Source organism: Rhodnius prolixus, unplaced genomic scaffold, assembly GCF_049639745.1.
Source record: "Rhodnius prolixus isolate KJV_2025 unplaced genomic scaffold, Rpr scaffold_5, whole genome shotgun sequence".
In the NCBI taxonomy this organism is placed as follows: Eukaryota; Metazoa; Arthropoda; class Insecta; order Hemiptera; family Reduviidae; genus Rhodnius; species Rhodnius prolixus.
The window spans coordinates 7,765,450-7,792,824 of record NW_027411624.1 but is presented as its reverse complement, the minus strand read 5'-3'; the positions used below and the strand labels follow the sequence as shown (position 1 = coordinate 7,792,824).

The 27,375-nt window shown below is 33.3% G+C and overlaps 2 protein-coding genes across 3 annotated transcripts in view; one reads left to right on the top strand and one right to left on the bottom strand.

Moving 5' to 3' along the window:
- Nucleotides 1-21,570, bottom strand: part of escl (embryonic ectoderm development protein escl) — a 31,344-nt gene extending 9,774 nt beyond the window's left edge. Inside the window, exons 1-2 of one of the 2 annotated variants that reach the window (XM_074136492.1) lie at nucleotides 21,483-21,570; nucleotides 20,770-20,835 (exon numbers count right to left, since the gene is read on the bottom strand). In XM_074136492.1, the coding sequence (XP_073992593.1) occupies nucleotides 20,770-20,835; nucleotides 21,483-21,491 (75 nt within the window). In that variant the 5' untranslated portion in view covers nucleotides 21,492-21,570. Of the gene's footprint in view, nucleotides 1-9,731; nucleotides 9,751-20,769; nucleotides 20,836-21,482 lie in introns of those variants that run through there. The other variant, XM_074136494.1, reaches the window with a different exon arrangement.
- Nucleotides 121-27,375, top strand: LOC141458478 (uncharacterized). The gene is made up of 5 exons (XM_074136500.1): nucleotides 121-595; nucleotides 5,143-5,376; nucleotides 7,837-7,969; nucleotides 8,424-8,581; nucleotides 26,780-27,375. The coding sequence occupies exons 1-5, from the start codon at nucleotides 452-454 to the stop codon at nucleotides 27,008-27,010; spliced, it is 900 nt and encodes a 299-aa protein (XP_073992601.1). The 5' UTR covers nucleotides 121-451; the 3' UTR covers nucleotides 27,011-27,375.

Here is a 27,375-nt window from a genome sequence, read left to right as displayed (position 1 = left end):
ATTTTTATGTATTGAATTAGTTTTGATTCTATAAATTTAATAATATTGATTATAAATATCAAAGAACTTAGGGGGGGAAAATTAAACGATTTTACTTTTTATTGTCGGAATTGTTTACTTATCGATTCCTTCAGTGGGCACAAAAGCGGACCGCTAATTATGGGCATACCAAAAGTTTAAAACTATCAGAAAAAATTATGTTTATTAATAAATAATAAATAGTTTACTGGCTTCATATATATTTAATGAAAATAAATATTTTTTAAAAAAAATTTGTATTTTTTCTAAAAATAGCTTATGTCTCTAAAAATATTATGTCAGCTAAAATTGAGTGAATCCTGTATTTTGAGTAAAAATAGACAGCGGTCTTCTCAGTATCAGCCCAATTTCACACATCTGCGAGTTATCTTGAAGGAAAGCCAGCGGCAGCTATCATTTTCTCGTTGTAACAATGCCACCAAGGCGGGATCCGTTAGACGGGACATTAAAAGTGACTGCTGTAGCTCCGGAGAATGACAGGCATAAAAATGATGTAGTTACGCTATTATTCCATGAAGATAAGTTAATCAGCGGCGCAGATGACGGACAAATTAAGGTAAGTCGATATAGATTTTATCATTAAGTCTTTTTAACAAAATATTTTTTTTTTAAAAATGTTTGTTTTCTTATATTAATTTTTTTTCTGCTTAATTAATGAACACTTTTTTTTGTCGTGAAAGAAGCACTAACAGCTACGAACAGTTGTCCGTTTTAAGAATCCATAAATTATTTTCAAAGATTCAGTATTATTAATTTAGAAATTTGTAAAAATTAAAACAATTAGAATGAATTTGTCATAAAATTTCAACTGAGCAGTACCTTCCAACATTTTTGGCAACTTATGACCCACTCTTGCAACTAAGAAAAAACGATCTTGGCATGGTTCTTAAATATATTTATCAGTATACGTAAATACAGTAAGAAATTTACTAAAACCGCATTACTTGTGCGCGATAAATGCGTAACTCCTTGGATTTCCTCATTTAATGTGTACACACGTAATACATTTTAAAATGCAAAATTGTGGCTATTTCTTTGGGCTATACGCGAACCAAAAATTAAAATAAAATTACTTTTAAAAAAAACTTTGTCGAAATAATTATTGTTATTTTAATTTTTTACTATTTGCTTATTTAAAAAAAGGGATGAGCGATTCTGTCCAAATTTTGGAATTTGTAATTTTAAAAATTTTCAAAAAGTCATTAGGTACACGTGTTTTTTTGGTTGTTTCTTTTTAAGCTATTTTCTATAGAAATAACTAATATTTTTCCTCAAATCTTTCCGCACCAACTTTCCAAATTCCTTATGGAATAGATTTGTCACAAAACTTGATATTCACCAAGAATTGGTAATCTTAAGGAAATAATCAGTCACATAAGTAATTTACTGATCTATCGATTTACTCGACTTTAACGATATGAAATTTTAACTTTTCCTAGAAAAATTGATTTTAGAACATTCTAAGAGGAATATACGATTTCTTTTTAATAGAGATTCAGAAGGCAGTCGACAGTGTTCCGATTCCTAATTTAGGACCCAAAATCCTCTTAACAATGAATTCTGGAAGGATGAAGATCTTTAAGAATTGAATTAATGAAGAGACTGCATAATTTATGCATAATTTAAAACTGCATAACTTTAGCAGCAAGAAAAAAAATAGTCTATTAGTTTTTCCTACGATTTTCTTTTGAACTGTACGTGATGTCAGAATTTTTAAATTCTCACCGTTATTGCATTTTCCCCCTACAACAGAATCTCACTCACCAAGTAGCATAGAATCATTGACTTCCACTTTTGAAGTCTGCATGGCACGTTTCATTTCACAGCTATTATTTGCGATCATTTCGAAAAACATATTTTTTATTTATACAAAAAAAAATCCTTTAGGAAATAGGGTTTTTGCTTTATTATGTGAATAATGAAACTTTTTGAAATTATGACTAGAAAAATGTCAATTGTGATTTAGACTTTATATTCTATTAAAGGGATAACTCAAATTATAATTAATAATTAGAAGTCATTATGATATTGATGGGTATATGAAATCGCGCAATTGAACATTTCCTAATCTAATCATACAAAATATCTCAAAATAAAAGAAAGTTTACACTTGAAATCCAAGTAAATAGCATTTATTGAGGACCAGACACTAAGATTTTGGGGAATAATTAAGAAATTTAATGGTAAATAATCATTTAATGATTTGACAACTTTGCTTGATACGTTTTTAGTACCATTGATTTTGGATGAAATTCCCAATTGTTTTATCTTAATGCCAGTTCTGGTATTCCTACGGTTATTGTTACTCTGTATTGAGCGCTAAGAATATCACCCACAATCGGGAGGATTAGATTAAGATGAAGTTGATTGAGATAAAGGCTTTTCTCTAGCCTGCGGGTACAAATTTCAAAATGCGGGTTATCAGGTAGTTAGCGCTGGCACGTAAATGTAGCCACATCAGCTAAAAGTAAAAACCGTTTAGGGATAAAGCTCAGGATGTTATCCATATCTCCATACTTTCTTATTACTACTGAAACCCAAACAATGTGTGCTAAAAAAAGTACGCAATAAACTTAGGTTACGCATTCAAATAAAGACCAAATATAGATACAATCACAAATGGCAATAAACGCTTAAGAAAACAACGGTTAAGGAGGGAAAAGAAATAGAAGTTGGAAGTTAGCCAAGTCTGAATCAGAACTTTGGAATCAAATGAATCATAGACATTTACTAAGTGTGACCTGACCTTCACTAAGTGTGAATGCAAATTTGTCACTTTAGATTTCTACAGAATTTATCATCTGGTGCAAGAAATTCAGTGATGGAAAAAAAGAATATGGTGGAGAATTAGAATTACTCCCATCCATTTTTTTTTTGTTCCATCAATATTTAGAAGCAAAAAAATGTCATCGAGCATTGATCTTAAAAAGATGAAGATCAGCAAGCAATGAGGTCATTTGGTCGACGTTCTTTCAAACGATCTAGAGATTTAACATCGCGAAAGAAAATAAAATTATAAAATTTGGTTGGATTTTCCCCAGTTTATTTGTGGAAATTCAGAATCTGGAAATTGATGAAATGTCAATTATTAGCGAAAGGAAACTTTAAAATCATAATGAATATCTTTTCAAAGAAAGGATAGACAGAACGGACAGAAAAATATTGTGAATGGATTGGATGAGAATGCTTTTTTGGCGATTGTGCTCTGACAAGGAGTTTCTCCTAGAATTCACAAAGTTTGGTAGGATTTAATTGAATCTTTCTGTAACTTGGGCGCCTTCATATGCACTTTGAATTTTAATTACTGGGTCGACTTTGATGCATTTGAACGGGCTGCGAATAGGAGGTTTTAATGCAGTCAGCCAGGTTCCAGTAGAGACTCTGGAAGAGCAAATATTAGCATCTAACATCGGGAACTCCATATCTTGTGTCCAATGCATAACCACTGAGGTTAACCTCTTCACCGTTAAAAAAACGTACACATAACAGCCCCCCCCCTCTTGTAACACTAAAAAACTTTAAAAACTTTAGTTTCGAATTTAGTAAAAAATAACCTCCAGAGGAAGTTGACACAAACACATGCATGAAACAAGAGTATCTTATAGATTAAATTAATTATCGCGAATTATTATTATAAATAATTTTGATATGTTCTCCACATCCAAACACTTATAAATAGGCTGAAACATAGTATAATTATAAATAGTAAGAGATACAGGAAATCGTTTATTACTAGATGCACGAAAATTTGGTGGGACCTTCCAGTACGACTAAATTAAAATATTTCTAGCATAAAAACTACCGGTTACAAAATTATCTGTTCCATGTTCTTAACTCTTCTTTCCACAATCATCCACATTATATTTTCGTTTTGAATATTTGATGAAACAAATAAATTGATCGCAAGACAAAACCGATTTGTTTAGACAGATGTTATTAATTTTCTGTATAATCTGATCAGTTTTACGCAATTCTGGGAATGATTTGGTTGTAAATACCTCCCCTCCAAAGTTTAATTTAAATGTAATGTACAGCCTCATTATCTTTATAATACTAATATGTAATTCAATGTGTAAGTAAAATTCTAATTTTTGAAGAAAATTGTTGTAAGGAAGTACTGTTTTAGAGAAAGTATTTTTTAGGTCTTTAAGTGGAGGTACGAAATGGAGGTGGAAATACGAAGAATCCAAATCCGAGAAAGTCCCAATTAATCCAAATTTATACATACATTTACAAATAATCTTCCCGTCACTTCGCGAAAGAAAATTTGGTCAGAATGGGCAAAATAAAAAAGGGATATTTTAAATGAAACCTACGTGGTCTCAAAATTAAATGAAGTTGAAAAAAACTCAAAGTGGTTAACAAAAACTTACTGTAACACTTTTCAGAACTAATTTACAACGATTAGCGACTTATTTAAAGCGATATCGAAAAAAAATATAGGGTTAAATTGAAGATAACTTCATTTGATTTAATCCAGTGAGATAGTTTAAAGAATTTAATGATTAAACGCAGCATCTGGAGTCTCAAAATAGACCTGAAATTCCATCATAGTAAATATAGAGCATTAGAATCACAGTTTACTCTGATACAATAGCTTTAATAATGTTCTATAAACTTTTATGAACGCTACAATCGACTTATCGATTAACGATCGTTATTAGAAAGGAAAAATAACCTTAAAGAACAAAATTAAAAAGGTTCTATAGCAGCAATTAGCCATAAAAGGTTATAGTTAGAAATAGTTTTGAGTTGGATGTTGTTGATGACAAAATTATGAAGACAGTTTTCACAAATTTCTTTTGCTGGCCATTTTCATTTCTTCTATCTTCATTTCAATCATTTCCATCTTCATTTCTTCAACTTCTTGGGATTTTTTCTTTTTGTCCAGTCATGAAACTGTGTTAACTTTAAATTAATGAATCTACTGCAGCATTCAGTACAGACTGTTCGAAATACTGTTAGCACTTCTTTTTCTTTCTTATCACTTCCAAGTTATCTTCAGTTTGGTTATGTCTTTCTAAAACAGTTTTTTTTTCTTTTCCGCCGCCAGCTTGCTAACTAATACGTATGTATATATATATACAAAAAAATAATTTTTAGATATGGACACCTGATTTACAACTAATTGCACAAATAGATGCACATCCTGTGAACGTCTATAGTGTAGCTGTGGTTGGTGACTCATTATATTCATGTTCCAATGATGGTACCGTTAAAATTTGGAATATGGGTACATGGGATTTTAAGGCAACATTACTTGAAAATCAAGAATCTGAAGTAATTAAAGTGTACGCAGATTCTGGGAGATTATATGCGGGAAATGACAAAGGAGAGGTAAGTCAGTTTTATAAGATTTTATTTTAAAAAAATTCATTTTATTTACTCTAGGGTAAGAGGGAAGTTAGTGATTTGGTTAAATTTTCGATGTCGAGGTTTTTACCGGAAGTATAGAGATCACAGAGTACACACACTCAAAAGAAAAAGAAGTGGTTTTTACAAATTGGTGTGTGTGTGACTCTATGGAGTATGGGCAGTATAACTCAAAAATGAAAAATTAGAGGAAGTTTACATTTAAAATCAGGTTTTACCACCGGACCTAAAAACAAGCTTTTCGACTGTCAGTCAACCGAAAATGCCATTACTGAACCGATTTTTCAGCATTCTTGACAATTTCTTAAAAACCTACGTTCTATGACCTTAACTATGATCGGAATCTCTTCAGACAGACGAACCAAGCCGCGTTGTTCTGTGCTAAATGAAGGTATGCGAAAGTAAAGTAACAATATGCTGACCAGATTAATTAGGAGAAACCTCTTCCGCCCCCACAAGATCTAGTGTTTTCCAACCAATCGCTATGCGTTATCTGTTTTAAATTCCAAGTGCTAGGTGGCTGATATCGTAATCTAGCGACTGTTACCGAATCAGACAGAAATATAACTGACTATTTCTTCCTTCCTCGGTTCATAGTCTTCATAGTCGAAAAGGAAATTGCCCTTCCTAATGTGGGACACCCTGTGGAGGCTTATAGGTCGATTGAGGCCACCACCTATGTCCAAAAAAAGGCAAAAGGCCAGGTCAAGTTCAAATTATAGCGGGTCAAGAAGCGCGGCCAGTTACCAGCAAGATCTCGAGTAGGTACTGTTATTTTTGTCTAGATCAGAAAAAATGTTTACTCTAATCCATTCTGATCTAGAAGATTTACTTTGGCTTCTGAAACTCTGTTCGTGTTAATGGATAGAATGTGGACGAAGTGCTTAAGGGTTCTTTTGCATGAGCTAGAGCTTGCCTGCGGGTTGGATAAACCCTAATAGTAGCGCACATCAACCATCGTCGCAGGTTCACTGAGAGATTTGTTTGGAGATGCCCTAAGTAACTGAACTATCTAGCTCGATAGCTGTAAGGATGTAGATGTAGGAGAGCATCTGGTTTCGCCATTGAAGGGATCGCCCAATGATGGATCCCTATCAATATCTTCCTCCACATCGATACAACAGCTAACAGGTACACCAGTCTAGAAACCTAACTCACACTTGTCCCCGCTATTTCTTCGTGTCAGACAACTGTCATAGAAATAAAGAGAGAAATTTAGGTTTGTGCAGTAGCTGCTTACTGACAGGATAAAATATGTGGTTTAGCTGGCACGTTGGGACAATAAGCACATAATAGAATGGCCTGAGAAAGAAAGAACTGCCTTTCTAGGGCAAGCCATTATCAGACATTTGGAGAATCATTACATGTTCAAAGGGTACGGAAATCTTTGCGTTTTCACTATCTCAAAAAAGGCATTAACTCGGTAATTTGACTAAAGCTGAAGAGTTCTAGGCTTAGGCTAGCAGTCATCCCACCTGTTGATCGGCAACCGAAAAGAAAAGTCATATAAAACGCTCCCAGGCATACTTTGGGAAAGAGGCAAATAAACGTCCACCGCCCACATTTTTGTTATTGTGTTTTTAAATACAAAAAACCAGATCCTAGAATAGAACAAAGAACAAAACAAACAATGTATCATCAATGGATCATCGCCCAAACGGAAACATGGCAGCATGCCCAATCTTGATCTCTCAATGGACGTTATTTTTCAATATAACAGCCAGGGCTAATAAGTGGTCCAGATCTTTTCTCACTTCCTTCTCTGCCAAACCATACAATATCATGTTTCACACTAAAAAAACCCACAAATAAACAAGAAAGAACTTAACAATGAATCCATTCATGAAACATAACTTGGCATAACCCACCCAGGCAGGTTTATTTCAACAATATATATTCCTCAACTTGAACGGCCAATGAGAATACTACAAACTTTTTTTTTTTTAGCTACTAAATTATTCCCTAATTGATCATTTTTAAAGATTTTTGTTTAGTATTTGCTAAGGAGGTAATAAATTTCTTTTAAATTGTGATCTCTTAAATACCAAACTATGCCAAAACTAAGAAGATAACCACTCTACAGACCTGGTTTTCGTTTCTGTGGGTTTTATTTTAACAAACAGGCCACCTGTTTCACACCTGTTTCAGGTTTGTATTATTTAGTTATTCATCTCCTTTGTCTTTCGTCAATTTTTCCCTCATTCTAAGCCCAGATATCCAGTCCTGTGGATTTCTTTTCACTTGATAGTCTCTTAAGACCGTGCAGCAAACAGCTCTAGATTATTTTTGTGTTGCATTTGCCCGAGCGCAAAAGAAAAGCGCGCCGGAAGCTTTGAAAAAAGAAAAATTAGACAATTAATTAAGACTTCTTTTTATTTTATTTTTAATTAATTGAAATAAATTAAATTGATTGTAATTTTTCAGATATTTGTGTTTGAAAATGATGTACTTTTAGCGCAGTACTATTTAAATGAAGACATAATGGATTTTCTTGTAATCGGACCTTTGGTATTTAACGCAAGAAATGCCGATGTATCAGTGACAGAGATGATGCCAGGTAATTCAATTTAATCATTAAATAGATTTCATTTGTGCAGTTTTTAACAAAGTTTCTGATAGGATAGAAACAGAAACGTATATAGTTATCACCAGTTCTTTGTAAACTTCAATGAAGCAAGTTCCCACATCGTTGGATTTGGGCTGATATTGGGTATGGATATCCTGCCCTGTTTGCAAGGCCTTCAAGATTTTGCTAATTCCCTGAATATATATATATATATATTTGTGGTTACGTAAACCTCACAAGGCACTTCGCCACCTTATGGAACACATCAATGTTAACACAGATGACTATAACTAGATCTAAGCGATAATACACTTCAGTTCACTCAACACCAATAATTTGGAAGCCCCAAGCTTTTCAAACTGAACCAATAATTTGAAAATTTCTTATCTATAATTTTCCAGATTAAAAAAATAATATTTTTTAATGTATAAATTAAATATTCCAGGTCCAAGGTTCAGTTATATGTCAAGAGGTGCGATGATTGGTAGATTCCCGGTGAGAATGGTTGGCGAAAAAGTCTGCTTCCTGAGTCGTTGCGCAAGATGGGTTTATGTACACGCGAATAATAAAGAAGAGAAATTCAAAAGGATCGTGGAAATTAAGGCAAGTGAAGGAGTGTACTTAAAATTGATTTTGTTACTTTCACCAGCACGGCCATTTACAAAGTTGTTTTACTAACATTTCGTGTAAATTTGATCGATTTGATCGAATTGTAATCGAATATTTCATAAATATAAAGCTCTATAATCAAAGTTTAGAATGTAGCCAAAAAAAGGTTGAATTCTACGTAAACTTTTGTTCAAGAATAAAGTGAGCTCTAAAGAGAAATGAATATTTTATAAAAGAATGTAAGAAATGTGTTGAAGAGAAGAGGACAACTAGGTCTAAAAGAGAGAAAGAGCGAACAGGCCGAGAAATATCTCGTGCACGTGACAAAACTGAACCACAAGATAATGACTCATGCTACAGGAATACGTAGCAGTCTGGCCAGCTGAGTCCCATCTGGGGAGATGACTAGATAAAATAGTGTGCAACAAGAAACAAAAAGTCATTATCTAAAGACCTGAAAATCCCCAGATTTTTCACTTTTCCTCGCTGCAATTATCGTAGTTTAGTTTAAAAGTTCTGGTAGGGCGATTATAGTACGGCTTAAGAGTGACGTAGCTTCCGAAAAAAAAATATAACAGAGTAAACCCAGTCAAATCCCAGAGCAAATCTTTAAATCTTTAAAATACTTCAATTTTTTTTCAATTTAAAATCTTATTTACTTAAATTTCATTTTCCGCTTTGCTTTTAAGATTATTTTTGATATTATGAAGGCCGCGGAAGAGTTATTTAGATAGACAAAGGGCCCATTAGATGGAAATCTTCACCATGATTCGTTACGTGATTCCGCAGTAATGTGATGTTTAAAGATAGGAAGCCATTGAAAGGCAATTTTTATAGGAAAGTGCCAAAAAAAATCGTGTCAATAAGTTGCACTTTGAAAGTCGACGGATTTCGACCTTAGTTTCGGAAATATAAAATCCGAAACATAAATCAGGTCATTGCGAGTGTTTCACACTAATGATACTTGCTTCACAGTGAATGATTAATTACCAATAAATGAATAAAAATTTAAAAATATTACAAGGTTAATTTAAACATTTAACAGCCAGCCATTGTTTCAATGGATTTTAATACATCAATTAACATCTAAGAAATCTTACGCTCAACTATTTACGTACGTTAAACCAATGAAATAAATGCTCACCATTTTTTATTTTTTTATGCTCATCCAGATTTTTTTTTATAAAGCTGTACCGCCGCCAAAAGGAAACATGACACTCTTATCACAATGGTTACAAATGCACTGATAAACCCCGTTGTCAATTGTTCAAGTTAACAATATTACAGATTATACGTATACCGCCGCCAATTCTTGTATTACTATTTTTAGAACATCGATTAAAAATTGTTTATCGATAATTATGAGATATCTGTAATCGATATTTAAAAAAAAACTGGAATTTTTTTGTTTTGTTTTTGATTTACTTGATTCTTCTAGTAAGTGGAAGTATAGTGATCGTGTTCCTTATTCTAAAAAATTGGAATGGAAGTAAATGTTTTGAGTTTCTTGTTTGTTTAAAAGAAATTAGTTTCTACAAAATCGTGGTGGTAGTTGTATATCTTAATCTTGAAGTCCTATTTAAGTAAATATGCCAAAAAAAAACATCTTACTAGGTGAGGAAAGCAATGCGATTCTTCCATAATCACCTTTTTGAAGTCCTGTAAGTTCGAAGAAGTGACTTTTTTTAAGAAAACGATCCGTGTTTAAAGCATAATGTTAGCCCAAGTTTTTTTTTGTTGTCATGGCGCCTTTATGTGTGTTCTCCTTGAAATTTGGCGCCAATTTTTAAGGTGAGGTTAAACATTACAAATTAGAATTTGCGGCCAAGAAAAAATAAAATAAAAATAGGTAAAGGAATAATCTAAAATTAAATAAAAATGGAAATGTCACGATCTAGCCAAGGTATAAATAATAGAAGTGGCGAGAAAAAAGAGAAGAAGTAAAATAGTAACAAAAATAATACTTTGGCAATTAATCATACTGGCTGTGGATTTGCTTTAATTCAAATCAAAAGAACACAGCCACTTTAATATTGGGCGACCTAAAATAACTGGTGCACTCTGTGAACAAGATTCTAATTAATTCTGTGTAAATAAAATTTAAATTTCCTTATTGATTTATCTTTCTGTAGTTTATTTTGCATAAATTTTTTTTCTTTTTTACCACGTAATTGATGATAAATAATTTTTTTTTGTCTGTCTGTCTGCCTCCTTTTTTTTGTTATTAAAACAGGAAATGGTCAAAAACAATTAGACAAAAATTTTTGTAGAACAATTTCTGCCTAGAAATTAAGCGAAGTTTAAATCGTAGGAAGCGTTTTCGTAAAAATGTCAAAAATGGCCCCCCCCCACAAAAAGGGTTTTTAGCGCACTGGGTTTTAGCGCTTAGGTCCTGAATTTGAATCCAAGCCCTTACAGTCTGGTACCGTTCCATTTCTCTCACCTCTCAAGAAGGGTCGGAAGCAATCTCCCGGTTTGTGCAACGTATTCCTGATATCAGTTTATTGTACTGGCAATACATAGTACTGAAGTCTATTTACTTTATTCGAGAACAAATGATTGAATAAATCGCGACCAGAAAAGTTCATGGGGGGGTACCACCAGATTTAAAAAAAAAAAAAAAAAAAATTCTGGGAAGAAATAGCCATTAATTTTGAAAACTAGAGAATATAATTCTAGTCTTATGAGACATACTGGAACCTGATAACAATGTAAGCCAAATATGGAAGTAATAAAGCTAAAAGAAGTGCTAATACTGCATTGTTTGATGAGCGATCTGTCTGTCTAGATCTAGAGTAACAAAATGTGTACTGGCATGACCATAAATCACAAGTTTTATATTTCTATCTTTCAGAATAAGAAAAAGTACATCCTACATTTATTTTTTGGCCAACTTTCAATAAGAATCATCTACACAAGGAGCCAAAAAATAAAAAATGTATTCTTTTTCATCTTCATCTTCTTCTTCCATTATATTGGGCAAAAAGAATCACATCTTAGTAAAAACAGTAGATTCTTTTATAGTAAGGTGTTATGACGAATTGTTTAGTTGTAACGCCAGCTAAATATATTGTTCGGCAAAGCTAGCTAATTGTCATCATTAATTCAGTCGAATAAATGGAATATATTTTACAATGAAATTGGTCCAGAAAATAGGTTTTGGCAGACCAGGCCAGTTTCTTCTACCTGTTGAATTTTTTTAAAAATTAGTATAATAATTTAGTATTGTTCATAGTTTTTGGTGATTGATTCATTGAATCCGGAAGAAAGAATGGTTATTGTCAATTTTAGTCATTATTTTTGCCAAGCTTTCGGACCTAGAGGAACTAGATCATCTTCAAAGGCTTATTGACAATTAAAATAATTTGTTTACATTCTGTTATTCTGTTGGTGAGTCTTCTGTCCTGTTCCCCTTATGGACTCAGTATGGACTTTAGGCTATTTTAACCGGAAACTCTTCATGTCTTAATGAAAATTGAACTTTACAGGAAGCTCTCGCAGGAAGTAATAAAAATTTTCCATGAAAAATGTTTCAGATAAATGTTGTTGATCAATTTGAGGAAAACATAAAAGTTTTTGAAGAAAATGGTTACATGTTTTTTTTTTTAGAAAAAATGAAAACCCCAACGTGTAAAGTGTTATTTCCGGTAATGGGATTTTAAACGCTACTTACTGTCGGAGCCCCTAGAGATACCTAATCAATATATGAAATTTCAATTTCCTGTTATATTCTTCTTTTTTTTTTTTTTTAAAAAAAATATATATTTTGTTTCACTCAGACCATTATTTTTTTCTGATTCAGGATTCACAATAAGGATATTTCCGGCGGAAATTAGAAATAGAAAATTTGACATGATCGCTATACTTTCCTTCCTTAGAAAGAGAGAGAGAGAGAATAGAACCCAGTACGTTTCCACTCGGTTTATTGATCAAACTGCTGTCAAAGCACTATAAGCTTGACTTAAATATTATTTTCATTGTTGAAGGATATTGTCCGAGTAGCTTACATCAGGATTCTTCCATATCTTAGTAAATATTCGGCTTGTAGGGCGGGTATTGGTCTAATGCAGAGGTTGCCAAAGTGGTCTATATAGACCCCCCAGGCGTCTATTTAATAAAAGTAGGGGTCGACCCCTAGGGGGGGTCAAAGGAAAAACAATTTTGAACCCAATATAGCGAACCTTGCAAAGTAACACCAGGGCACACCCATCTCATTAATTAAGAAGCAATACTTTAGTTAGTTTACTTATTTATATTTACTTATTATTTAATGAATATTAAGGTATTTAAATTTCAACATTAAGATATGTATTTTTCATAAAACTATTGTTAAACACAATGTAAAATTACTTTAATAAATGTTTAAAATCATAAAATAAATGTACAAACACAGTACCTAATAGATAGTTTTATTTTAATTAACTGAAAATTACTTTTATGTGGGGGGTCGATGGAGATTTCGAAAAATTTAGGGGTGAGGGTCCATGATCAAAAAAGTTTGGCAACCCCTTGCGTCTAATGGATTAGCGTGGCTTTGTAAGTGGGGGATCCCCAGTTCGAATCCTGCATATGGCTACCTTTTTATTTGCCAGAAAAAATTGTTTATTGTAAAGTATGAGCTTCCGCCCCCCCCCGTCCACGACACCTATTAAGACGTTAAGCCACGCCTGAAAAAAAAGAAGAAAAAAAAAGGCGATTACCAAAGACGGACTTTTTTGGATTCGTCACCACACCTATAATATGCGCTAAGAACATTTGCAAAGAAACCTCAAATAAATTGTTTCCGGTCCCCAAAAAAAACTAATTATACAATAAACTCATCAAATATAGTTAAACGGAAGTCTAACATAGAATTCACAAACAAGACCCCTGCTAAAAGGATATCATTCTATACCTAGTTGCACCTTTAAATAAACCCATTTTCACGATTTACACAATCACCATGATTTCTCCTGTTGTGAGGGGCAAATAAAAAGTGAAAATTTTGTTTTAATTTTGTTAAAGACATTGTTTTCAATTGGTTAGATTCACGATGGTCTCTCCAAATGGGAAAACCGGATAGCCTAGCCAGTTAGGTGGTAACAAAACTAGTGCAATTTTTTTAATTTTTTTTTAAACAAGGATTTGGGACACCATATTATTTATAAAACGTCTTCGTCAAAGATGTCTTCTTCTAAAAAGATATATGCACAAAAAGTAAATTCCTGACTAACACACAAACCAAAAGGAAGATACAAACAAACAAAAAACATGTTGACAAAGAAGTCATTCAATGTATTCATCAATAGACGAATGCGTTCCAACAATACTTCCAATTTAATCATTAATCATTTTCACATACAAAAGGAGGCGCACATTACAAATGAACGTACCATTTGTAAAAGTTAGAACACTTTATCTAGAAGCATGCATGTTCGAACGTGTTAGCGATGGAGAATGTTGGAAGACGGCCCAATTCAGTTTTGGGGGTCCCTAAAAACCAATGTCATTATAACTCCTTCGTCTTAATATTTAGGGTTATTTTAAACTTGATTCCTTTAGATCGCTATATTAATGTTCTCTTTTTTCTTTTTTAAATGATATCGGCGACTTGTTATTTAAAAAAATATATCTTATTAGTTACAAAGTGCATCTTAAATACATTTTTTTTTTTTGTAATATTAATACATTTTTTGCCTCTCTCTATCTCTTTTACTTTTTGTATTGAGTAAAGTCAAATTCTTTAGCTTCAGATAAAATACTTGGGCCATACATACACGCGCATACATTATATGAATTTATATATATCTATCATTCAGTTTAAAGATGGTAATGTTATACTCTTAAAAAAAAAGTTTAAGTAAAGTATTGTCTATTAATTTCTCTCGGTAAACGTAAAAAAACGATATTGTATTTTATGTCAAATTTTTTATTTCGAAGATTCGGTAGCTGAGCGGTTATAGGCTAGACCCGCAAAGCTAAGATGTATTGTTGGTTTAGTGGGTTCGATTCACGGTCCTAGGCCTTGGATTTTTATTTAATGGTTAATTTGAGAAATTTAACAGTAAAGTATGTTAGGCGGGTATAGGCTAGACCCGCAAAGCTAAGATGTATTGTTGGTTTAGTGGGTTCGATTCCCCCGGTCTAGGTCTTGTATTTTATTTAATGGTTAATATGAGGAATTTATAGTAAAGTATGTTAGGCGGTTATAGGCTAGACCCGCAAAGCTAAGATGTATTGTTGGTTTAGTGGGTTCGATTCCCCCGGTCTCTGGGCCTTGGATTTTATTTAATGGTTAATTTGAGAAAAACAGTAAAGTATGTTAGGCGGGTATAGGCTAGACCCGCAAAGCTAAGATGTATTGTTGTTTAGTGGGTTCGATTCCCCCGGTCTAGGTCTTGTATTTTATTTAATGGTTAATATGAGAAATTTATAGTAAAGTATGTTAGGATGTTATAGGCTAGACCCGCAAAGCTAAGATGTATTGTTGTTTAGTGGGTTCGATTCCCCCGGTCTAGGTCTTGTATTTTATTTAATGGTTAATATGAGAAATTTATAGTAAAGTATGTTAGGTGGTTATAGGCTGGACCCGCAAAGCTAAGATGTATTGTTGGTTTAGTGGGTTCGATTCCCCTGGTCTCTGGGCCTTGGATTTTATTTAATGGTTAATAAAAGTTTACAGTAAAGTATGTTTGCTAGTCGCCTCCGTCCATGACACCTAATTGGTAGTTGGTAGTTCAAAAATATTTTTGAAGGGAAATTCGATGCACTTTCTGGGAGAGGAGGGATGGCTTTTCACTAACTTTTCTTTTTACTTACTCAAAGTATACCACAGAGTAGGAGCTAATGAGTACCTAACATTAAGTATTTGAAGGAAATTCTTCAATCGGTTTTTCAGTTTTCGATATTTTCTAGAAACTTTAAAAGATTTTCTATAAATTTCATTATGTAATCAAATTGCATTACTTTCATTTGGCAAGGAAAATTGAATTTTATTGCATTACTCTAGTTTTTCTTGAAAGCGTCATTTCAATTAACTGTTTTAGAAAACCTAATAATGTTGGTAAAAAAAAGGTTAAGTGTGTTTCAAAATTCGTTGTTTTCTTTGTAAGTGAAAGTCGTGTGAGTGTGTACACCTGATTTTTCTTTTCCGAGGGTGGTTTTATGTCCGAGGAAGGCTTTATGTCCGAGTATAAAGCAGGTGTCGTGGACCTGAGGCGAGTAGCCAACATACTTTACTGTAATTTTCTTATTTAACAAAAATTCCTGTACAGGCAATCCAACGCAAACCCGCAATACATCTTAGTTTTGCGGGTCGAGTCTAAATGGTTATTGAAGGAAATTATTTACAGTGAATTAAATCTAGGTATTACCAATTAATTCCAGAGAATTTACTCTTTAAACGAGGTTCTTAAGGAACGATCAGACGTGCGAATTCTAACGTGCCGATTCAGTACATTATACGGTTCTACCACCTATTATAATATTTTATGAATATGAAATGTTTAACAAAAATTACGTTTTGGAATACGTACATTCTTTGGACGGACTGATGGGGGCTATATAGGTGTAATTTTGCATGTTTTATATTGTTCTAGTTAATGTCAGTAATAATTAATATCAGTATTTGTATTAAAATTGGGAGGTTGGGGAAAAACAGGGTATACAAATTTGGAACCACGAGAATTTAGAGTGTTCGTATTTCACCTAAATCTACAGTTTGCCAATCTCCACCACCAAGAACGATTCATCGATTGTAAACACTTGAAAAATCTAGAGATTGTGAAGAATTTAAGAAGAAAAACTAATCAAACTATTCGTCTTCTGAGTAAAATAAAAGTATAACACATCCTCCTTGGTGCGCCAAGATTTCAAATAGCCAGGTTTGCAGACAGCATTAATAATTTAACAACTGAGTTACACACATTAGATACAGTTTTATGATCATTAGAGCATGAACATTAAACACGAGTCTGGTCGTATTTTTTTTTTTTTTTTTTTTGTCAAAGAGACAAGACAGTGCAAGTTATCCAAAAATATTTGGCACATAATGCGGCTACTAGGAGGGGGTGACGGTTGAATTCTCACCTTTTAAACAATTATATCCACCATTTTCATTTTAAAAATTCAAATAATTAAAATGGTGAGGTGAAAAAGAAAATTATTCGTATAATTTATTAATTTTTCCTTTCTCTAAAGACAGATTAATGGAAGGAGATATTGCCAAGGTGTTAGACGTCACGGTAGACGAGCGGTTATAGGCTAGGCCCGCAAAGCTAAGATGTATTGTTGGTTTAGTGGGATCGATTCCCTTGAATAGGTCTTGGATTTTATTTAATGGTTAATATGAGAAATTTATAGTAAAGTATGTTAGGCGGCTATAGGCTAGAACCGCAAAGCTAAGATGTATTGTTGGTTTAGTGGGTTCGATTCCCGGTCTCTTGCCCTTGGATTTTATTTAATGGTTAATATGAGAAATTTATAGTAAAGTATGTTAGGCGGTTATAGGCTAGACCCGCAAAGCTAAGATGTATTGTTGGTTTAGTGGGTTCGATTCCCCTGGTCTCTGGGCCTTGGATTTTATTTAATGGTTAATATGAGAAATTTATAGTAAAGTATGTTAGGCGGTTATAGGCTAGAACCGCAAAGCTAAGATGTATTGTTGGTTTAGTGGGTTCGATTCTCCTGGTCTAGGTCTTGGATTTTATTTAATGGTTAATAAATTTATAGTAAAGTATGTTAGGAGGTTATAGGCTAGACCCGCAATGCTAAGATGTATTGTTGGTTTAGTGGGTTCGATTCTCCTGGTCTAGGTCTTGGATTTTATTTAATGGTTAAGAAATTTATAGTAAAGTATGTTAGGCGGTTATAGGCTAGAACCGCAAAGCTAAGATGTATTGTTGGTTTAGTGGGTTCGATTCTCCTGGTCTAGGTCTTGGATTTTATTTAATGGTTAAGTTTATAGTAAAGTATGTTAGGATGTTATAGGCTAGACCCGCAAAGCTAAGATGTATTGCGGTGCTAGGCTATATTCCCAGTCTATACCTTTAATGGTTAATATGAGAAATTTACAGTAAAGTATGATTGCTAGTCTCCTCCGTCCGCGACACCTAATTAGTAATTGGACGTTAAGCCCGCCTGAGGAAATGGGCATTACTTTACTTTATTGCTACGGTGTCTGAGTTCTAAAATGGAATGTTCACCGCTTAATACATCTTTGGAGTCGAATTAGCGTGTGATGAGAGGAGATTTTCTTGGATGAAATATCATTAAGACAGATATACAAAAAGAAAATACATTTACCATACATTATTTACAATCAAAGTCAATTAACATGAACCAATATTTCCTATTAGCAGGTGTAACAGCAGGACAGAACTTTAATGTTACGTAAGCAAGCCCTAATCCCTATTTTTTTTCCAAATCAGGCCTAACTTTTACAGAGTTATTAATTATAGTCATATAAGGGACCTTACATATTCTATAATTCCTCTCGTATAGCATGCAAAGCGTCAAGGGAGTCGCTAAAAGTATATCTACACCATATTCATGAAAATTGTTAACGCGTTTACAAAAAAAAAAAAAAAAAAAAGGTAAAATGCCGTTTATGTCCATTTTCGGCAACGTATTTCTCGAAATCTATTAGATCTGGGTTGTTGCAAAAAAAATTACAGTTAAGAGAGGTGGGTTTGCCCTATAATTTAAAGAAAATTTGGGAATTTTATCTTTTATAGAAAAAGAGAAAAAAATTGTCAAAGTTAGGTGCTTTTTAATCGTTAGGCTTTTTCGTGCAGTTTTTGGACGATACCAGCTGTCCTACCGGACAGTTTTAATAAAATTTAAAATAAATATAAATTAAAAGTGAAAAGCTCAGTGAAGCAACCAGGATTCATTCACTTATTTCTCTTCTTTTTGTTAATTCTGTCTGGAAAAACTAGCTATGTGTTTTTCCAAACTGACGGTTGGTATCAATGCATTGACCTGACCCTCGACAGATGCGTCAAGTCGGGACGACATTAGAAGTAACAGATTATGTATTAACACAGTATTGGGTATCATCTAAAAAAAACATATATATATATATGTTACATTAATGTAGTGACAATATTTATTATGGAGACCGTATTTATTAGCATAGCGACAGTTTTATCTTGGTGGTAACCAAGATAAGCAATTTATGGCGGAACCTAGAAGGAGAATCGAGAGGGGAAATAGGAGCGCCTTTGGCCTTGACGTGTAGCTATGTATAAAGTGAGTACATACCTCACCACAATATATATATATATATACTTATATATCATTCAGGCCTATTTCTCTTCCCACCGAATTAAGGTTTTTCTCCTCGAAATATTTGCCAAATATTCAACAAATTCGCGAACTTCATTTCTATTAAATTAAATATACGAATATATATATAAAAAAAAATGTAAAACATTTCTAAAAACATTGTGTGCCAAGTCACTAGAATTAGCATACGGAAAAGATGTTCAACGCCAAGAGAAATTATGAAAGTGTTAAGAATTGAGAAAACCAACCATTCATTAAACGCATTTATGCAATTTGAAACTAAGTAACATGGTAATTCCGGTTTGACTTATTTCGACCAAAATATTGCAGTACCTCTCTGTGATGGCAATTGAGCGAAAGATCAAATTTTAACTTACTGAAATTTTGGTAATTTTTTAAGGTTCTGTTTCAATAGATCCAAAGTGGTCTCAGTGGCGTAGGCCTTGAGGCCGCCCTAGTCTAATCTATCTATCTAAGTTCTGTTTGATACAAAGTCCATAAAGTGACATACATGCAGAAGGAGAGAACATGTTAAAAAACAATCATTTTCTTATACACTAGGGACCTAGAAACGGACACTTCCGGCTACAAAATCTGCCAATCTCCGGTGTCTACTAGCAGAGAGGAAGGGAGTAAAAAACAAACAGATCTTCTCCTTCCTGTTCCAATTCTCAGGAAATAATGAAACTTCCAAATTTAAACAAAATAATTTCCAAATCCTGGCCATCCTTCAAATCGTGAATGCCCCTATTCTATATCCAGTAATCTCAGCATGCAACTCAAGAAAGAATGTTCTAGAGTTTTCCCAATCTAGATTAAAGAATCTACGCTAGTCTATCTTTCTTAATGTTCTACATGATAATAACTGACAAATATCCGATTAAAAAAGGAAACCCTCTGTTACTACGACAGGTAGTATTAGCGTCTAAAAATGCGGGTATATATTAATAAATTGACGACGAGGGCTCCTTTTGCCGCCAACTTTCATCCCACCCACCTCTACACCATTTTGGCAACCTCTGTTTTTTAATACTATTATTTGTGGTAACCAGAAAAAAAAAACTTCTTATAGAAATCATTAAATCGTATTTGTTAATTATTAATTTATAATTAACTAAATACACATTGTTTTTAGTTAATTTATTTAATTTTAAAATAAATTAAAGTTTTTTTTTCAAAACATAATTCCATGTTTGTCCATCATTCAATTTAATGCTACACCCTTCAGTCCCAAAAATGTTCTTTGGAAACGAAGAATACGATCTATCCTTCCGTGGTTTAAATTTTTTACTCGACAAAAAGTGAGCCATAGATTAGGAATAAGAGATAATCCGAAGAGAAGCAAGATCTAAGAGTTGAGCGAGAAGTTCAAATTGTAGCACAATAACCATCGTAACGTTATAATATCTAGCGATTCTTTAGAACAAAATGGCTGCCAGAAAATTTGTATTTCATAAATTGCGGAAAGTGAAAAGTCTAATTGGCTTATCCACCAGACGACTAAATTTTTGTTTTGTTTCTTCTGTACTCTAACTTTAGGTAGAAATTAAAGTAAAAGTAAAGTAATTGCCTATTTTTTCAGACGGGGCTTAACGTCCAACTACTAATTAGGGTGTCGTGGACGGAGGCGACTAGCAAACATACTTTACTGTGAATTTCTTTTATTAATCTTTAAATAAAATCCAAGGCCTAAGACCGGGAATCGAACCCAGTACCACAATGCATATTAACTTTGCATGTCTTGCCTCTAACCGCTCGGCTACCGTGGCGCCCAACTTTAGGTTGAAATAAATGAATTTTTCTATTTACATGATATTCTTGGAGAATACCGGTTCTTCCGGTAAAAGATGTACGGAATAAAAAACTGCTTCCTCCTCTTAAAAATTAGTATCAGACAGAAATTTAGTAAAACTGACCTTTTTGTTGTAATTATCGGAAATTGAATACTCCTTTAATCTTTGGCATAGTTCATTATTGTTTGTCTGCAAATAGAGAAGTTAAAAGTTAGTAACCAAGAATTAATAAACTCAAAGAAAGTGTTCATTAATTCCAATAACTCTTGGTAAGGATGGCGTTTAGAAATTTTGAGGGTTTTCTCCTAAAAAGAGGCACCTAACGGTTAAATTTTGTTTTGAGTGCGAAAATGAGACTGAAAACGTGATTTTTTTTTCCTAAGTTGGACTTACAGTTAGATCAGAACACTGAAATAGCCCTTTAAGTGAGAGCTTAACTGCTAGGATTAAAGTTTACTGGATAATCGTACTAGAAGTAGGAAACCAGGGGCAGAGTCTCCCACTTAACGCAGCAGAGACACGACAATCTACTCTCTTCCAAGGAGACTTAGAAAATTGATACTAGCATAACTCAGCTGTGATTTAGTCATCAGCAGCAGTTTCCTAAAAAACATGCATTTCCGGCGAATACACAAAAATCGATAATCCGCAAGGTTTGCAATTAATGTCGAAAAAAAATTACGCACTAACAAGAAAACGAAACACCAATTTACCAACATACAGTTAGCTAATCTCCCAATTATTATTGTGGTTGTTTACAAAAAAAAATAAACTCTGTCAGAAAAAATGAGCAACTAAAGTCGAAATAAGCCAGAAAATTATAGTAAAATAATTACCTTGGACATGTTACGTTCATTTATACACAGTGAAAAACAAGTGCAACACTGAACAGAACTGATATTTCAGTGACTCATATTACCCTTAGACTGTCCGTACGTTACAAACTTCTCGTATAAACAAAAAACACGCATAGTAAGCAATTCTTTAATGGACATCTTGAACACTTCTATCTAATAATTTTCTGCACTGTAGTAAAAAGAATTTATTCTAATTCTAATAGAAATAGTTCGAAGAATAAAATTCATGAAGTTATAAATATTCGTTCCTGGCCGATCTAAATGATGGGCATACCAACAGAAAGTGATATAAAGTGTCTGGGGCACCTAAATTGCAGCAGATACGAGGGTCGTTTGAAAAGTCCGTGCAAAAATAAAAACTACTTAATTTTTTGGGGTAAACTTTTTTTATTTTTCAACATAGTCTCCTTTTAGGCTTATACACTTCGTCCAACGCTGCTCTAGTTTGTTGATCCCTTCCGAATAATAGGATTTGTCCAAGTCTGAAAAATAGCCATTCGTTTCTGCAATCACCTCCTCGTTTGAATAAAATCTTTTTCCCGCCAGCCATTTCTTCATATTGGGGAACAAATAGTAGTCCGAGGGAGCCAAGTCTGGAGAATAGGGGGGATGTGAAACGAGTTGGAACCCTATTTCCATTAATTTTGCGACCACAACTGCTGAGGTGTGAGCTGGTGCGTTGTCGTGATGGAAAAAGACTTTTTTGTGGGCCAATCGTTTTCAAACGGTCTAATAACGATGAATAATATACACCGGTAATAGTTTTACCCTTTTCCAGATAGTCGATGAGGATTATTCCTTGCGAATCCCAAAAGACAGTCGCCATAATCTTTCCGGCCGAAGGAACGGTCTTCGCCTTTTTTGGCGCAGATTCCCCCTTGGTAACTCATTGTTTAGATTGTTCTTTGGTCTCAGGAGTGTAGTGATGTATCCATGTTTCATCCACAATGACGAAACGACGCTTAAAGTCCTGCGGATTCTTCTGGAACAGCTGCAAACCGTCCTTGCAACACTTCACACGATTTCGTTTTTGGTCAAGCGTGAGCAATCGCGGCACCAATCTTGCGGATAGCTTTGTCATGTCCAAATGTTGATGCAAAATATTATGTACCCGTTCATTCGAGATGCCCACAGCACTAGCAATCTCACGCACCTTCACTCTTCTGTCATCCATCACCATATCATGGATTTTATCAATGATTTCTGGAGTAGTAACCTCAACAGGGCTTCCAGAACGTTCAGCGTCACTTGTGCCCATATGGCCACTCCGAAAATTTTGAAACCACTTATAAACTGTTCTAATCGAAGGTGCAGAGTCACCATAATGTTTATCAAGCTTCTCTTTAGTCTCCTGACGCGTTTTGCCTTTCATAAAGTAGTGTTTAATCAATACACGAAATTCTTTTTCGTCCATTTTTTGAAAATCACTCGACTTCCTCGATTCAAACGAATGCCAAACACAAAGAAATAGACCGATCTGGCTGAAATCACGTACAGTGTTTATCCGCACTAAATCTGAAAAGACTGCCTTTATATCAGGATGCCCTAGCCTCAGTTGACTTACAGTCCTTTGCTTCAAAATAGTACCTCTATATTCTAAGTACCATCCTCTTTTACCCAAGTTAACTTTCCTATATAAAGGATGAAAACAAGAGTTTAAAGCAGAAGATATGTCAACTGAGAGATTGTGGTTTTCTTACCTTTTTCCAAAACGTTAGAAATTTCTTTAGTCAGACAGGAGTTACTACCAGGTTCAAGAAAATGTTGAATACCAAAACGAGTCAAATTATATTTCAACTGGGAGTACCAATTATATTTGAAATTATTACTTGGGTTGCGATCTAAAGAAATTAACCTCTTCATACATATCTAAGGATATTGAACTACGTGTATAACATTTATATGTTACGTGTAAATATGTATTGAAAAGGAAATTGACCGGAAACTGTGTAAATGTGCGATCACAGTTGGTAAACTTAAGATTCGATGTATCGTATATTAAACCTACCGGAATGGTCGCATTCCTTTTACCCCGTGACGTAGTAGTTCCTCTTTAGACCCCTTCGAGATTTGCTTTAAATTAAATTGCTCTTAAAAAAAACAAAAAATGTTCCAATTAAATGTTGTAGGTCTGTCTGTATGTGTGGCAATTTTCCGCTGCAAGTTGGGAGGAAATCATTGGGGCTGTTCTTGGAAAAAATCTTAAATTTGAAAAAAAAACATTTAGCAAGGGTACTTCCGTTTTGCGGCTTTTTGATCGTCAGATGAATTAAATGAAATATAAAATTTGAACTTCCGGTGAATTTTAGTGCTCACCGCTCAAACTCGTAAAACCTCCTCTTTTTTTCCGGACCGAGGGGGCCTCAAAACGAATATTTACTTCTGATTGAGGCCCAAAAAAATCTGCATGAAGCCAATTCTTTCTCTCTCCCAGAATATTAAGTGGAAACTAAACACCAGGAAAATTTAGCATTTTCTTTTCTCTTTTCTTGTTTTGTCAAACGTTCAAAAAAAAACATTTATGTCATGGTTGTGACGTATCAACTATTATGTCATCCATACCTCTCTCACAGAGATACATGACTCGCATCCAGTCTTAAAACTGTAAAACGCAAGTATTTATCTAACCAACTTTCGACCTTGTGGCTATTTTCAAACTAGTACTACGTTAAGTCCAATATATATTTACGTGTATTTCTAAACGCGGCCGTTCTATAAAATTAAATTTTAAACTGACGAAAAAGTAATGCAAATTTTCTATTTTGAATTCACACCGGAAATGTAAAAAAAAAGAGTTTCTGCTTATCTCTATCGCTCTTCCTGTATCATTTTTTTGAAAATTTTTAGAAAACCGCTTTAACGCATTTCCTTTACACTCCAGATTTTCATTGCACACACACACATAGTTCTATAATTTTCTATTGTTCAATACCCTTCTCTAGCAAAAATGATTTCTCAGGCAGTAAGCTTGTAGATCTAGATCTAATAGAATTATTTCACCAAGTGTAATGAACTCTTAGAAGGAGAAAAACTCTCAAAAAAGTGACAAAAAATTATTATAAATGGATCTACCTGTTAAAAGATTTACCAAAAGATATTCCACCAAAATCTTATTTCCTAGCTACATAGTGACACCTTGTGAAATTTCAATTTTCGTGATTTTACGATCTTAAAGCTACATCATTAAGATCTGAACAATACGAAAATAAATTTGAACGAGTTTGAAAACCTCCAAATTTTAACCGTCTGTATCTCGTTAACTATTATCATTAAAACATTGCTATTTATACCAGTTATAGAGCAATCTTTTCTCTACAATTCGGTAAAGAATTCATTGAAATCTGAACAATAAATATGAAAAGAGATATAAACGTTTGAAATTTGAACGAGTTTGAAACCATCCAAATTTTAACCTTCTACATCTCGTTAACTATTATCATTAAAACATTGCTATTTATACCAGTTATAGAGCAATCTTTTCTCTACAATTCGGTAAAGAATTCATTGAAATCTGAACAATAAATATGAAAAGAGATATAAACGTTTGAAATTTGAACGAGTTTGAAAACATCCAAAATTAAACCTTCTATGTCTCGTTAACTATTATCACTAGAATATTGCCATTTATAAAAGTTATACAGCTAACTTTTCTCTACAATTCGGTAAAGAATTCATTAAATTTCTAACAGTACGAAGAGAGATATAGAGGTTTGAAATTTGAACTTTTGCAATTTGAGTTTGAAAACATCCAAAATTAAACCTTCTATGTCTCGTTAACTATTATCACTAGAATATTGCAATTTATAGCAGTGATAGAGCTAACTTTTCTCTACAATTCGGTAAAGAATTCATTAAATTTCTAACAGTACGAAGAGAGATATGAACGTTTGAAATTTGAACGAGTTTGAAAAACCTCCAAATTTTAACCGTCTGCATCTAAATACGTAGTATTACTAAAACATTGCTATATATAGCACTTCTAGAGCTAACTTTTGTCTACAATTTGGGGAAGAATTGCTCACTACAGACTGCCGCAGTACACAAGATTTTAAAGCTCAACATTTAGTTAAAATCGTAGCTTAATCGTAAAACCGTCCTCAAAATATTACTCAAATTACTAGTTTCACGCAAACAATTAGAAAAATTAGTAATGTTAGTAGTAACTGATCTCATATTAATGTATGAAATTCCCTGAAGTTAAACAGGAATGGAACACATTAAATAAATATAATTGATGTGACTTAATTTCGAAATAATACGATCAAAAATAATCGACCCACAATCGAGCCAAGTGAATGAAAAAACTAGTGGAGGGAGGAGTTTAATGATGGGTGACACTATGGTGATCAAATAGGAACAGTCTATTGTTTAGCGCGGCTAAAAATAATCCTACAATAAAATTTGTGAACTAAAAATAAGTATTTCGCAGAACAAAACTATTGGGTCAATCCAAAAAATTTATTTTAAAGGCATTGGAAATGTTTAGAATGCGGATTCATATGCGTGTTAATGGAGAATTTTTGCAGGTAATCTAATTTTTTGGAATTCTTGCTGTTAATGTACTGGTAATTAGTAAATATTTCCATGATTAATGCTAATATTTTTACGGGTCAAATCCTACCTCTCAGATAGGAATTAATTATCCCAGGGAAATTATTCTTAATGAAAGTTATTAAACTCATGAGTACAGTGAGTAAAGGAAATCGTTCGTTTTCAAGAAAATCGCTGAAAAAACTTTAAATCGATTCAATTAACTAGACACTTCCTGTTTGTTTCATTTACACCAACGGATTTTTGCCAGGTTTCCGTGGTGGTACTAGGATTTGATTTTCAGCAAAACCACTTTTTGGATTCAGCGGAAACATCAAAAACGTATTATTTATCCAGTGCCAACGTTATTATAATAATAGTTATAATATTATTTATTATAACAGTAGTAAAATTGGTTTCCGAATTCACTTCTACCAAAATAATATTTAATATTTTTTAGAATGATAAATAATTATAATTATAGCCGTTAAGAATGCTAGCTAATAATGAAGACAGGAAGTAATCTAACATTCCCGCTCGCCATTAATTCAAAAAGTTAAGATTATAAAGGTCCTTTTCGTAAAATAAAATAAAATCTACCTTATTTTAAACAGTGCAGAAAGACTTTGCCGCTAGTATAGTAAATTAATCGTACAAATTTAATAATATAGTGTTTTGTGTTTGCCAAATTGGCACAAACTAACTCGATTTAAAAAAAGTAAAATAGAACATTTTGTATGTTACAGGCTCACGATATGACCATAACATCGATAGCACAACTGCCAGGTCGAGAACATATAATGATCACCGGCGGATATGATCGTGTCATCAAAGCATGGGATATAAATACTAAAAAAAATATTGGTAAAATCGATATCGGCGTTTGTATCAGTGAAATACATCCTGGTTTACATAATCAGTTTTATGTAAGCAGCAGTGATGGTTTTCTTGTGCGTCTTGACGCGAACATACCTTGAAAAAGTTGGTTTTTCTTTCTTTCTGTTTTTTGCAAGAATAAATTCTGTTTTGCCCAAACCTCATTGAAGAAAAACAACGATTTGCCCAATATTTTCCCTCATTTTTTCTTTTATCTCTTTCCCCTTCCAAAACAACCGACAAAGTACCAAGTAGCTAAAAATGAAAACTATGAAAAATCAATGCAAAGTATTTCAATTTAAAAAAAAAAAAATGTTAATTGGTTATTTCGCACACCTGAGTCCTGCCAAAAAGAAAAGCCCTATATTGCCATTGTATTGAAGAAAAATTAATATTTCCTTGAGAATCCCGTGGATTCTGTGTATATATTAAATAAAACCCAAATAAATAAGTTTTTTTTCCTAAA